Here is a 14,022-nt window from a genome sequence, read left to right as displayed (position 1 = left end):
GGCGGCGCCACTCTGGGTCCGATTTGGCGGCCCGGGTCACTCTGGGTCCGATTTGGCGGCCCGGGTCACTCTGGGTCCGATTTGGCGGGCGGCGCCACTCTGGGTCCGATTTTGCGGGCGGCGCCACTCTGGGTCCGATTTGGCGGGCGGCGCCTCTCTGGGTCCGATTTGGCGGGCGGCGCAACTCTGTCCGATTTGGCGGGCGGCGCCACTCTGGGTCCGATTTGGCGGGCGGCGCCACTCTGGGTCCGATTTGGCGGGCGGCGCCACTCTGGGTCCGATTTGGCGGGCGGCGCCACTCTGGGTCCGATTTGGCGGGCGGCGCCACTCTGGGTCCGATTTGGCGGGCGGCGCCACTCTGGGTCCGACTTGACGGGCGGCGCCACTCTGGGTCCGATTTGGCGGGCGGGGGCACTCTGGGTCCGATTTGGCAAGCGGGGGCACTCTCGTCCGATTTGGTGGGCTGGGTCCGATTTGGTGAGCGGGGCAATAATGATAAGACTACAGATAGTGCTTTGTAATTGTGCTGTACTGTCACTTTAAGAGCTGATATTATCTGACAAAACTTGTGACCTGGTGGGCTGCTAGAGTTTATAGGCGTTGGCATAGTAACTGGGTCTCACTGCGCATATCAATGAGGTAATCAGCCAGGTGGCAGTTATTTTTAGAAATTGCCTCAGAAATCAGGCCCATTATAAACGTATTGGAAAATTTCCCTATTGAAATGCATTGAGACACTTTTTTCAAACGCAAATTGCGCCAAAACTACAAATCCAATCAACACGAAAAATACTTAGCACACCTCTCAGGAACGCTGGCTTCGAAATGACACCTCACTGGAGTCTGTGAGTTTAGCGGTTCGGGCCGCATTACGTGCGGACTGAATAATAATAATAAGAACTAGATGGGTATTTCCTGAAGGAACTACAGATAGTGCTTTGGAATGGTGCCCGGGCTGCCCCTGCAAGACTTTCACACTTGGGTGCCCCTCAGGCGCTGGTTTGGTAGTTGTAGCCCCTCAGGGTTGAGGCCACTCTGGGTCCGATTTGGTGGGCCGGGTCACTCTGGGTCCGATTTGGTGGGCCGGGTCACTCTGGGTCCGATTTGGTGGGCCGGGTCACTCTGGGTCCGATTTGGTGGGCCGGGTCACTCTGGGTCCGATTTGGTGGGCCGGGTCACTCTGGGTCCGATTTGGTGGGCCGGGTCACTCTGGGTCCGATTTGGTGGGCCGGGTCACTCTGGGTCCGATTTGGTGGGCCGGGTCACTCTGGGTCCGATTTGGTGGGCCGGGTCACTCTGGGTCCGATTTGGTGGCCCGGGTCACTCTGGGTCCGATTTGGTGGCCCGGGTCACTCTGGGTCCGATTTGGTGGCCCGGGTCACTCTGGGTCCGATTTGGTGGCCCGGGTCACTCTGGGTCCGATTTGGTGGGCCGGGTCACTCTGGGTTCGATTTGGTGGGCCGGGTCACTCTGGGTCCGATTTGGTGGGCCGGGTCACTCTGGGTCCGATTTGGTGGGCCGGGTCACTCTGGGTCCGAGTTGGTGGCCCGGGTCACTCTGGGTCCGATTTGGTGGCCCGGGTCACTCTGGGTCCGAGTTGGTGGCCCGGGTCACTCTGAGTCCGATTTGGCGGGCGGCGTCACTCTGGGTCCGAGTTGGTGGCCCGGGTCACTCTGGGTCTGATTTGGCGGGCGGCGCCACTCTGGGTCCGATTTGGCGGGCGGCGCCACTCTGGGTCCGATTTGGCGGGCGGCGCCACTCTGGGTCCGATTTGGCGGGCGGCGCCACTCTGGGTCCGATTTGGCGGGCGGCGCCACTCTGGGTCCGATTTGGCGGGCGGCGCCACTCTGGGTCCGATTTGGCGGGCGGCGCCACTCTGGGTCCGAATTGGCGGGCGGCGCCACTCTGGGTCCGATTTGGCGGGCGGCGCCACTCTGGGTCCGATTTGGCGGGCGGCGCCACTCTGGGTCCGATTTGGCGGGCGGCGCCACTCTGGGTCCGATTTGGCGGGCGGCGCCACTCTGGGTCCGATTTGGCGGGCGGCGCCACTCTGGGTCCGATTTGGCGGGCTGGGTCCGATTTGGTGAGCGGGGCAATAATTATAATAAGACTATAGATAGTGCTTTGAAATTGTGCTGTGCTATCACTTTAAGAGCTGATATTATCTGCCAAAACTGTCCTGCTAGGGTCATGTACAGTTCGCAGGCGTTGGCATAGTAACTGGGCCTGACTGAGCATATCAATGAGCTAATCAGCCAGGTGGCAGGTACATTTCAAATTGCCTCAGAAACCCGGCCATTATAACCTATGTGAAAATTTCCCTATTGAAAAGCATTACAATGAGGGGAAAAAACATTTTCAAACGCAAATTGCGCCAAAACTACAAATCCGATCGACACGAAAAATACTTAGCACACCTCTTGCGGACGCTGGCTTCGAAATGACACCTCACTGGAGTCTGTGAGTGAAGCGGTTCGGGCCGCATTACGTGCGGACTGAATAATAATAATAAGAACTAGATGGGTATTTCCTGAAGGAACTACAGATAGTGCTTTGGAATGGTGCCCGGGCTGCCCCTGCAAGACTTTCACACTTGGGTGCCCCTCAGGCGCTGGTTTGGTAGTTGTAGCCCCTCAGGGTTGAGGCTTGGTGGGCCGGGTCACTCTGGGTCCGATTTGGTGGGCCGGGTCACTCTGGGTCCGATTTGGTGGGCCGGGTCACTCTGGGTCCGATTTGGTGGGCCGGGTCACTCTGGGTCCCATTTGGTGGGCCGGGTCACTCTGGGTCCCATTTGGTGGGCCGGGTCACTCTGGGTCCCATTTGGTGGCCCGGGTCACTCTGGGTCCCATTTGGTGGCCCGGGTCACTCTGGGTCCCATTTGGTGGCCCGGGTCACTCTCGGTCCGATTTGGTGGCCCGGGTCACTCTGGGCCCGAATTGGTGGCCCGGGTCACTCTGGGCCCGATTTGGTCAACCCGGGTCACTCTGGGCCCAATTTGGTGGCCCGGGTCACTCTGGGCCCGATTTGGTGGCCCGGGTCACTCTGGGGCCGATTTGGTGGCCCGGGTCACTCTGGGTCCGATTTGGTGGCCCGGGTCACTCTGGGTCCGATTTGGTGGCCCGGGTCACTCTGGGTCCGATTTGGTGGCCCGGGTCACTCTGGGTCCGATTTGGTGGCCCGGGTCACTCTGGGTCCGATTTGGTGGCCCGGGTCACTCTGGGTCCGATTTGGTGGCCCGGGTCACTCTGGGTCCGATTTGGTGGCCCGGGTCACTCTGGGTCCGATTTGGTGGCCCGGGTCACTCTGGGTCCGATTTGGTGGCCCGGGTCACTCTGGGTCCGATTTGGTGGCCCGGGTCACTCTGGGTCCGATTTGGTGGCCCGGGTCACTCTGGGTCCGATTTGGTGGCCCGGGTCACTCTGTGTCCGATTTGGTGGCCCGGGTCACTCTGGGTCCGATTTGATGGCCCGGGTCACTCTGGGTCCGATTTGGTGGCCCGGGTCACTCTGGGTCCGATTTGGTGGCCCGGGTCACTCTGGGTCCGATTTGACGGGCGGCGCCACTCTGGGTCCGATTTGACGGGCGGCGCCACTCTGGGTCCGACTTGGCGGGCGGCGGCACTCTGGGTCCGACTTGGCGTGCGGCGCCACTCTGGGTCCGACTTGGCGGGCGGCGCCACTCTGGGTCCAACTTGGCGGGCGGCGCCACTCTGGGTCCGACTTGGTGGGCGGCGCCACTCTGGGTCCGATTTGGTGGGCCGGGTCACTCTGGGTCCGATTTGGCGGGCCGGGTCACTCTGGGTCCGATTTGGCGGGCCGGGTCACTCTGGGTCCGATTTGGCGGGCCGGGTCACTCTGGGTCCGATTTGGCGGGCCGGGTCACTCTGGGTCCGATTTGGCGGGCCGGGTTACTCTGGGTCCGATTTGGCGGGCCGGGTCACTCTGGGTCCGATTTGGCGGGCCGGGTCACTCTGGGTCCGATTTGGCGGGCGGCGCCACTCTGGGTCCGATTTGGCGGGCGGCGCCACTCTGGGTCCGATTTGGCGGGCGGCGCCACTCTGGGTCCGATTTGGCGGGCGGCGCCACTCTGGGTCCGATTTGGCGGCCCGGGTCACTCTGGGTCCGATTTGGTGGGCGGCGCCACTCTGGGTCCGATTTGGCGGGCGGCGCCACTCTGGGTCCGATTTGGCGGGCGGCGCCACTCTGGGTCCGATTTGGCGGGCGGCGCCACTCTGGGTCCGATTTGGTGGGCGGCGCCACTCTGGGTCCGATTTGGCGGGCGGCGCCACTCTGGGTCCGATTTGGCGGCCCGGGTCACTCTGGGTCCGATTTGGCGGCCCGGGTCACTCTGGGTCCGATTTGGCGGGCGGCGCCACTCTGGGTCCGATTTTGCGGGCGGCGCCACTCTGGGTCCGATTTGGCGGGCGGCGCCTCTCTGGGTCCGATTTGGCGGGCGGCGCAACTCTGTCCGATTTGGCGGGCGGCGCCACTCTGGGTCCGATTTGGCGGGCGGCGCCACTCTGGGTCCGATTTGGCGGGCGGCGCCACTCTGGGTCCGATTTGGCGGGCGGCGCCACTCTGGGTCCGATTTGGCGGGCGGCGCCACTCTGGGTCCGATTTGGCGGGCGGCGCCACTCTGGGTCCGACTTGACGGGCGGCGCCACTCTGGGTCCGATTTGGCGGGCGGGGGCACTCTGGGTCCGATTTGGCAAGCGGGGGCACTCTCGTCCGATTTGGTGGGCTGGGTCCGATTTGGTGAGCGGGGCAATAATGATAAGACTACAGATAGTGCTTTGTAATTGTGCTGTACTGTCACTTTAAGAGCTGATATTATCTGACAAAACTTGTGACCTGGTGGGCTGGTAGAGTTTATAGGCGTTGGCATAGTAACTGGGTCTCACTGCGCATATCAATGAGGTAATCAGCCAGGTGGCAGTTATTTTTAGAAATTGCCTCAGAAATCAGGCCCATTATAAACGTATTGGAAAATTTCCCTATTGAAACGCATTGAGACACTTTTTTCAAACGCAAATTGCGCCAAAACTACAAATCCGATCGACACGAAAAATACTTAGCACACCTCTCAGGAACGCTGGCTTCGAAATGACACCTCACTGGAGTCTGTGAGTTTAGCGGTTCGGGCCGCATTACGTGCGGACTGAATAATAATAATAAGAATAAGAAGTTTACCACGGTGGAATAACAGTATAGTGCTTTGTTCCAAAGCACTATAATAAGAATAATAAGAAGAAGAAGTTTTCCACGGTGGAATAACAGTATAGTGCTTTGTTCCAAAGCACTATAATAAGAAGTTTACCACGGTGGAATAACAGTATAGTGCTTTGTTCCAAAGCACTATAATAATACCTTCCTTTTACTTTCTTTTGTAGCTAAAAGGATATCACCCGATGGTCTTGTTCGCTTTTTGATCACCACAGCTTTTATATTATCTAACATAATTAGGTATTTTGGGCAAGGCACTTACTCATTTGCAAGCAGCTGTTTTGGGGTATTGCTGCAATTCCTGTTTTTCACTGATAAGCGGCAACTCCTTGAAACATCTGTCTGTTTCTTGAACCCTTGCTCTGCAATGATGAGGAACAAATACCCCAAAACAGCTTTAACACTTATTAACATGAAGAATCCAGCGCCTGAACCATATATCCCGCCAATCTCACACCTCACCCCCACACTTGGATTTTATGATGGTATCTACATATGATTTTGATTATTATTTTATCAATTTAAATTCAGCACATTCCTATCATGTACTGCAATAAGGGGCATGTGCCGTGCTCCTCTTGAGAGCTCAGCAGCATCATCTGATATATAGATGTTCTTCCCCAGGGATTGCATTTACTGGCTACGGTCAACATTGGAAGGAGCAAAGACGATTTGCCCTATACACTTTGAGAAACTTTGGCATGGGAAAGAAATCTATGGAGGAGCGTATACGAGAAGAAGCTGGCTACATCTGCTCTGCATTTCAGGACAATGAAGGTACCTAAAATGTCAAACTTTTATTTTAGCTATTAGTATCAATTAATTTACTAAAAAAGAGAAATGATGTACAAATGAAATGTAGAACTGTTCCTTTTTTGATTGTTTGTTTTCAGGGCATCCCTTTAACCCCTTTATGGTGATTACTAATGCCGTTAGCAATGTCATCTGCTCAATTATGTTTGGAAATCGATTTGAATACAGCGATTCGTCATTTCAGAGAATGATTTATCTTCTTAAAGAAATGTTTGAACTGGAAACAAAACCCATCACTCGGGTAAATATTTATTCATATTTGTCGAATAGGGTATTCATTAACTTCTCACTAGAGATGAGGGAATAGTTCAATGTTCAGTTCGGATTGCGATCGCCAATTTTGCAATATTCGCCGATTTATTAGTTGAATATTCGCAGACCGCAGCCGAACGCCAAAACAGTCAATTATAGGAAAAAACAAACGCATGCACAACACCTTCAAATAGCCCCAAAGACTGCCAAAGCATATCAAATGAGGGACAGACAACAGGAAAGTGGCCTCAATTCACCCACAGTAGAAATTGTAGCATGGCACTGCAGCAATAAACCATGCATGAGGTATCGGGGTCTGGGCCAGCATTTACAGCTTTCAATTGAAAGACAAAGTAAGACGAGTTGGGTGAGGGATTGGAGTAGACCTGCTGTGCTGGGAGCCCTGATACCACATGCAACAGCTCAACCTGGTTTCATGCTCAGCCACGCTCAGGTGGCAAAAATATAAATTTTTGTAGACTACTATTGTCAGAAAAATCTAACATAGTAGTGGTTGACTCCAAGGAAGTGGAGGTCTGACGGACACATGAAGGAGACCCAACCAGGAGTCTGGCAGACAACACCAAAGTGGCATCAATTTCACCATCGTAGAAATAGTATATTAAGAACCGACAGGTCTTCCACTACACCCAACCTAGCAGATGGATACCCAACCAGGAGTGTTCACATTTCCAAAAATTAGTGGCAGACACCAACAAAGGTGCAATTTTACCACAGCAGAAATAGTTTAATAGGGACCGACAGGTCTTCTACTACACCCAACACAGTGGATTGACACCCAAGCAGGACTGTTCACATTTCCACAAATTAATGTTAAAACTCCAGCAGCAGCAACAACAGGCACAGAAGCCCCACTAAAGATATCATAGACTGCAATTATGCAAGAACAATGCAGCACACTTAAAACTACAACATCCAGTAACAGAAGTTGTCAGTTGTCTTTGGATAGGATGTCACATTGTTGGTTCACTAGTGCTTTCAGAAACATTAACACCTACCCCACATAAACCTCGAACACCAAGCCTAATCCCCCTTCCACCATGACTTCACTTTTTCCCAATCATGCTCCTCAGATAGTGTGATAGGAGCACACTATTAGCAGCTAAAAATTAGATTTTTTTACTCTGCTCCACCTCTGCACACAGCTGAATTTCAGCTGCACAAAATGAGAAAGTGAAATATGATGTGATGAATCATATTACTCACAGAAGAAAGAACTGTTTCATTATGGATGAGGCTTGTATAACAAATAAGATATGATCCAAAAAATTCAAAGTGAGATGTTCCCTACTGTATGACATTAGTAACTGACAACATTTTTTGGGGCCTGTGGATGAGGCCGGTAAAACATTGCCTATATGCTACAAACAATATCAAATGAAATCTTCCCTTCTGTATAATCTAGAATATTATCTGTGGCGCTGGAATGCCCTATTTCCTACCGTTGCTGCTGGTAAGGTGCAGGTTTGCCAGAGAAATATGGCTGACGTGTCATTAGATGAACTGATCAGGAATAGGGCCATGACGATGGCAGGAATGGGAACATACAACAGAATCAATAAAAGGGCGGCTCTGGGAAGTACGAGATCCAGGATCCAGCCTACAACAATTACGCATTTACTCAACACCAATTACCAGAGAGTGTTTGATGCTTGTCAGAAGACAGGTGAAACAGATGTGTGTCTCAAGCTAGGCATAAACCATTGCCGTGAGAAATTGTTTGCCAAAGATATATATAATCTAGAAGATAGGCTCAAAACAATTTCAAACTTAGATCTCAGCTCCTGCATCACGTTTGTGAAAAAATAAAATTAATGTGCAACAGCTCTGCACACAGAACAAGTTCAATGCCAGTAAATGACAAGGTTGGATATCGTGGGCTGTATCACATTAACACCTTCATGACCCAGCCTATTTTGATCGTAATGACATGGCCATTTTTGGCAATTCTAACAAGTGTCCCTTTATGAGGTAATAACTCAGGAATGCTTCAGCGGATCCTAGTGATTCATTGTTTTTTCGTGACATATTGGGCTTCATGTTAGTAGTAAATTTAGGTCGATAATTTTTGCGTTTATTTGTGAAAAAATAGGAAATTTGGTGGAAATTTTGAAAATTGTAAAATTTTGAATTTGTATTCTGTTAAACCAGAGAGTTATGTGACACAATATAGTTAATAACTTACATTTCCCACATGTCTACTTTACATCAGCACAATTTTGGAAACAATTTTTTTTTTTGCTAGGAAGTTATATGGGTTAAAATTTTACCAGCGATTTCTCATTTTTACAACACAATTTACAAAACCATTTTTTTTAGGGAGCACCTCACATTTGAAGTCAGTTTGAGGGGACTGTATGGCTAAAAATACCCAAAAGTGAAACCAATCTAAAATCTGCACCCCTCAAGGTGCTCAAAACCACATTCAAGAAGTTTATTAACCCTTCAGCTGTTTCACAGCAGCAGAATCAACATGGAAGGAAAAAATGAACATTTAACTTTTTAGTCACAAAAATGATCTTTTAGCAACAATTTTGTTATTTTCCCAAGGGTAAAAGGAGAAAGTGGACCCCGAGAGTTGCTGTCCAATTTGTCCTGAGTACGCTGATTCCCCATATGTGGGGGGAACCACTGTTTGGGCACACGACAGGACTCGAAAGGGAAGGAGCGCCATTTGATTTTTTGAATGAAAAATTGGCTCCAATCTTTAGCGGACACCATGTCGCGTTTGGAGAGCCCCTGTGTGCCTAAACATTGGAGCTTCCCCACAAGTGACCCCATTTTGGAAACTAGACCCCCCCAAGGAACTTATCTAGATGTGTAGTGAGCACTTTAAACCCCCAGGTGCTTCACAAATTGATCTGTAAAAATAAAAAGTATTTTTTTTTACAAAAAAATTATTTTAGCCTCAATTTTTTCATTTTCACATGGGCAACATGATAAAATGGATCCTAAAATTTGTTGGGCAATTTCTCCTGAGTACACCGATACCTCATATCTGGGGGTAAACCACTGTTTGGGCGCACAGCAGGGCTCAGAAGTGAAGGAGTGCCATTTGACTTTTTGAAAGGAAAATTGGCTCCAATCGTTAGTGGACACCATATCATGTTTGGAGAGCCCCTGATGTGCCTAAACATTGGAGCTCCCCACAAGTGACCCCATTTTGTGAACTAGACTTCCCAAGGAACTAATCTAGATGTGTGGTGAGCACCGACGGCCCCGGCTCTCACCGGTCCAAGCGTCTAACCCTAATCCCAACCCTAACCATAACCCTATCCACAAGCCTAACCCTAACCCCAACACACCCCTAACCCTAATCTTAACCCTAATTCCAACCCCAACCCTAATTCCAACCCTAACTCTAATTACAACCGTACCCTTAGGCTATGTGCCCATGTTGTGGATTTGTGTGCGTTTTTGAAAAATCCGCAGGTAAAATGCACTGCGTTTTACCTGCGGATTTACCGCAGGTTTCCAGTGTTTTTTGTGCGGATTTCACCTGGTGATTCCTATAGAAGAACAGGTTTAACAGCATTTCCGTGTGGTATTTTCCACACCATGGGCACAGCGGATTTGGTTTTCCATAGGTTTACGTGGTACTGTAAACGTTATGGAAAACTGGTACGAATCTGCAGTGGCCAATCCGCTGTGGATCCGCAGCCAAATGTGCACATAGCCTAATTCTAATCTAGCCCTAACCCTAATTCTAACCTTAATTCTAACCCTAAAACTAATTCTAACCCTAACCCTAATTGCAACTCTAATCCTAATTCTAACCCTAACCCTAATTGCAACCCTAACCCTAACCCTATTTGTAACCCTAACCCTAATTGCAACCCTAACCTTAATTCTAACCCTAACCCTAGTGGAAAAATAAAAATGAATATATTTTCTTTATTTTATTATGTTCCCTACCTATGGGGGTGATAAAGGGGGGGTTTATTTACTATTTTTTATTTTAATCACTGCGATAGGATCTATCACAGTGAGCAAAATGAATGAACGAATCTGCCAGCCGGATGGACACCGGGAGGGACCCCGGGACTCTGGAGGTACGGGGGGTGGGATCGGACAGCGGGGGGGGCGCCGGACAGGATGGAGTGAGAGGAGGGGAGATGATTGCAGCGGAGGACATAATGGAGGGGAGAAAAGACTGACAGTGGCAGCAGGTCACCACTGTCAGTCTATGGCGGGGGCAGATTGGGGTCTCCAGCCATGGCCGATGATATCGCAGCATCGGCCATGGCTGGATTGTAATATTTCACCAAGTTTCATTGGTGAAATATTACAAATTGCTCTGATTGGCTGTTTCACTTTCAAGAGCCAATCAGAGCGATCGTAGCCATGGGGGGCAAAGCCACCACCCCGGGCTAAAGTATCACTCCCCCTGTTCCTGTAGGTCTGGTGAAATTTGAGTTAACCCTTTCACCCGACCTGCAGGAATGCGATCATTCTGTGACGCAGCATATGCGTCACAGGTCGGATTGGCATCGACTTTCATGACGCATACGCTGTGTCACAGGTCGGGAAGGGGTTAAGGAACAGAAAAGAAAGATTATAATTTTTTGTGCGTGAGGTCTGTAAATAGCTTCATATCACCTCCTCAAACTGACAACATGGGATACAGTGGGCAGTATCACATTCAGCAACAGAAAAAAAAAATGCAGGTCTGCCGACAGCTTCATATCACTGGCATAAAATTATAACAGGGAATACGGCGGGCTGTATCACATTCAGCAACAGAAAAAAATTATATTTTTTTTAATGTGCATGAGCTATGCAGATTGTGGAATTTCACCACTACTAAATAACAAGGTGAGATATAGCATGGTGAATCAGGCTAGCAACCTCCCCCCAAAAGTATTTTTTCGTGCACAACAGCTCAAATCACAGAACAATGTCACCACAACATTAAATGACAAGGTGGGACATAGCATGCTGTTTCACATTTTGCTAGTGAAAAAATAAGATTTAGAACAGTATATGCATGCATGGAGTACAATAGAAACAGTGCACAACACATTTGTATGACTTGTGCTTGGCTTTGTCTGTGGACTGCAGTAATGGCCAAAAAAAAAATTGCTGTAAGCCACATAGGACACTACCTAGCTAAACTATCTGACTAAGAAACAACCCCCTAGCTAACTAGCTAAAATCTTTCTGCTAGTAGTGCCAGCGTCAGGAGCAGCCTCGCTGCACTGTTAGCGTCAAAATGCTGATAAAACAAGATGTCCGAACTTTATATGGAGAAGGACATGTGATTTCAGCAGCCAATGACACAAGCAATTGTGTCAAGACAATGTGGATGTTTCCTGCTTCATGATTGGCTAGCCATAATATGCACACAGAAAGTTAGAAAAAAAAGTACTGTTTACTAGCACGCTACGTCTCTGAGCTCTGCAAATGACCTACCTTCATCAAACACATTCCCCATGATCATGACACACCATTATCATAGCCAAAGTGCTGAAAATACTTTTGTGGCAACACAAATATATTCCTGCACTTTTTATCAAATGTTACCAATTTTTCCCGATTTTATAAAGTTTTGTTCGTGTTTCCGATCACAAATCCGAATGTGCCATATTCGTGTCAAATTTGTTTTTCGAACAAATTCGCTCATCTCTAGTCACCTTCACAATTATTTCCTGTTAGATTTCAACTAGAAGTGTCCAACATTTAAAGACATAAAAAAAAAGTCCAATTATTGTGATATCATACGTGTACTTAACAAAATCAATTAGTATAGTCTAAAGGCAGATAAATGCCAGAACATTCAAAGATAGCCATTTACAAAGAGAATGATTTAAAATATTAGTTTTATTAGTATATGTTAAAATTCTCACTAATTTACCAAAAAATATATATTTTCTGACAATGAAATACTAAGATGCCTCTTGTGTCAAGGAAGACATGCCAGAAGACAACCCAATTATGCACAATTTTTATGTAGCATGACCCTATTAAGGACAATACCATTCCTACTTGAGTAGGCTTTTATAGCATACTAGATGGTGCCACGATTCTAACGCATAGGGTATTCTAGAATATGTATAGTAGTATATAGCACAGCCCACGCAGTATATAACACTGCCCACGTAGTATATAACACAGCCCACGTAGTATATAACACAGCCCACATAGTAGCAACAGAAATCCCATATACATATTTGAGAAACAGGGGTAGCAACACAAATTGTCTGCAACCCCTGTTCAAACAACCTCAGCTCCAATAAACATCAGACAAAAATAGGAGAAAAAGGAGCAAACTGATTACATCCGGTAAAAATAGTCATATACCTTTATTAATTCGTAGAAAAGATAAAACATCTCAACAGTACATAAAGAGCCATAAACAATGCAGATTGCTATATACCCCATCCCCACCTATCACCACCTCACATTGCACATGAGTCCCTAAAAAAATAACATAAAGGTCCAAAGACCATAACCCTGAGGGAGCAGTGCATCCAAAAGTGGACACCTGGAGGTCAGCATGCATCCATAAAGTGACTAAGGATAAAGTAACACCTGTCTATCTTTCATATAAAGTGCGGAAGTAACTAGCAAAAGGTGCAATGCTTACCAGCAGATGAGTGGGAACAAGGGGGGTCACATGGAGGGTCCCGACGCACGTTTCGCGGCTACTTGGGGCTGCTTTCTCAAGCCCACATAGTATATAGCACAGCCACGTAGTATATTGCCCAGCTACGTAGTATATAGCACAGCCAAGTAGTATATAACACAGCCCACGTAGTATATAACACAGGCCACATAGTATATAGCACAGCCCACTTAGTATATAGCACAGCCCACATAGTATATACAGTAACAGCCCATGTAGTATATAACACAGCCCACATAGTATATAGCACAGCCACGTAGTATATTGCCCAGCTACGTAGTATATTATTATTATTATTATTATTTATTGTTATAGCGCCATTTATTCCATGGCGCTTTACAAGTGAGGAGGGGTATACATAATAACAAGTACAATAATCTTGAACAATACAAGTCATAACTGGTACAGTAGGAGAGAGGACCCTGCCCGCGAAGGCTCACAATCTACAAGGGATGGGTGAGAATACAGTAGGTGAGGGTAGAGCTGGTCATGCAGCGGTTTGGTCGATTGGTGGTTACTGCAGGTTGTAGGCTTGTCGGAAGAGGTGGGTCTTCAGATTCTTTTTGAAGGTTTCGATGGTGGGCGAGAGTCTGATGTGTATATAGCACAGCCCACGTAGTATATAGCACAGCCCACATAGTATATAACAGCCCACGTAGTACATAACACAGGCCATGTAGTATATAGCACAGCCCATGTAGTATATAGCACATAGACATAGTATATAACACAGGCCACGCAGTATATAACACAGCCACATAGTTTATAGCACAGCCCACGTAGTATATAGCACAGAGACGAAGTATATAACACAGGCGACAAAGTATATAACACAGCCCATGCAGTATATAACACAGCCCATGTAGTATATAACACAGACCATGTAGTATAAAGCACATCCCACGCAGTATATAGCACAGAGACGTAGTATATAACACAGCCCATACAGTATAAACACAGCCACGTAGTATATAGCACAGCCCACATAGTATATAACACAGGCCATGTAGTATATAGCACAGCCCACATAGTATATAGCACAGAGATGTAGTATACAACAGACCATGCAGTATATAACACAGCCACGTA

At 48.4% G+C, this 14,022-nt stretch overlaps 1 protein-coding gene across 1 annotated transcript in view; it reads left to right on the top strand.

The window, feature by feature from the left end:
* Positions 1-14,022, top strand: part of LOC143783316 (cytochrome P450 2J6-like) — an 89,611-nt gene that overhangs the window by 71,536 nt on the left and 4,053 nt on the right. The window contains exons 3-4 of the mRNA XM_077271721.1: positions 5,847-5,999; positions 6,116-6,276. Coding sequence (XP_077127836.1) covers positions 5,847-5,999; positions 6,116-6,276 — 314 coding nt within the window. The remainder of the gene's footprint in view (positions 1-5,846; positions 6,000-6,115; positions 6,277-14,022) is intronic.

The sequence above is a fragment of the Ranitomeya variabilis genome, chromosome 6 (genome assembly GCF_051348905.1).
Source record: "Ranitomeya variabilis isolate aRanVar5 chromosome 6, aRanVar5.hap1, whole genome shotgun sequence".
Taxonomy (NCBI): domain Eukaryota; kingdom Metazoa; phylum Chordata; class Amphibia; order Anura; family Dendrobatidae; genus Ranitomeya; species Ranitomeya variabilis.
This window is presented reverse-complemented; position numbering and strand designations above follow the sequence as displayed.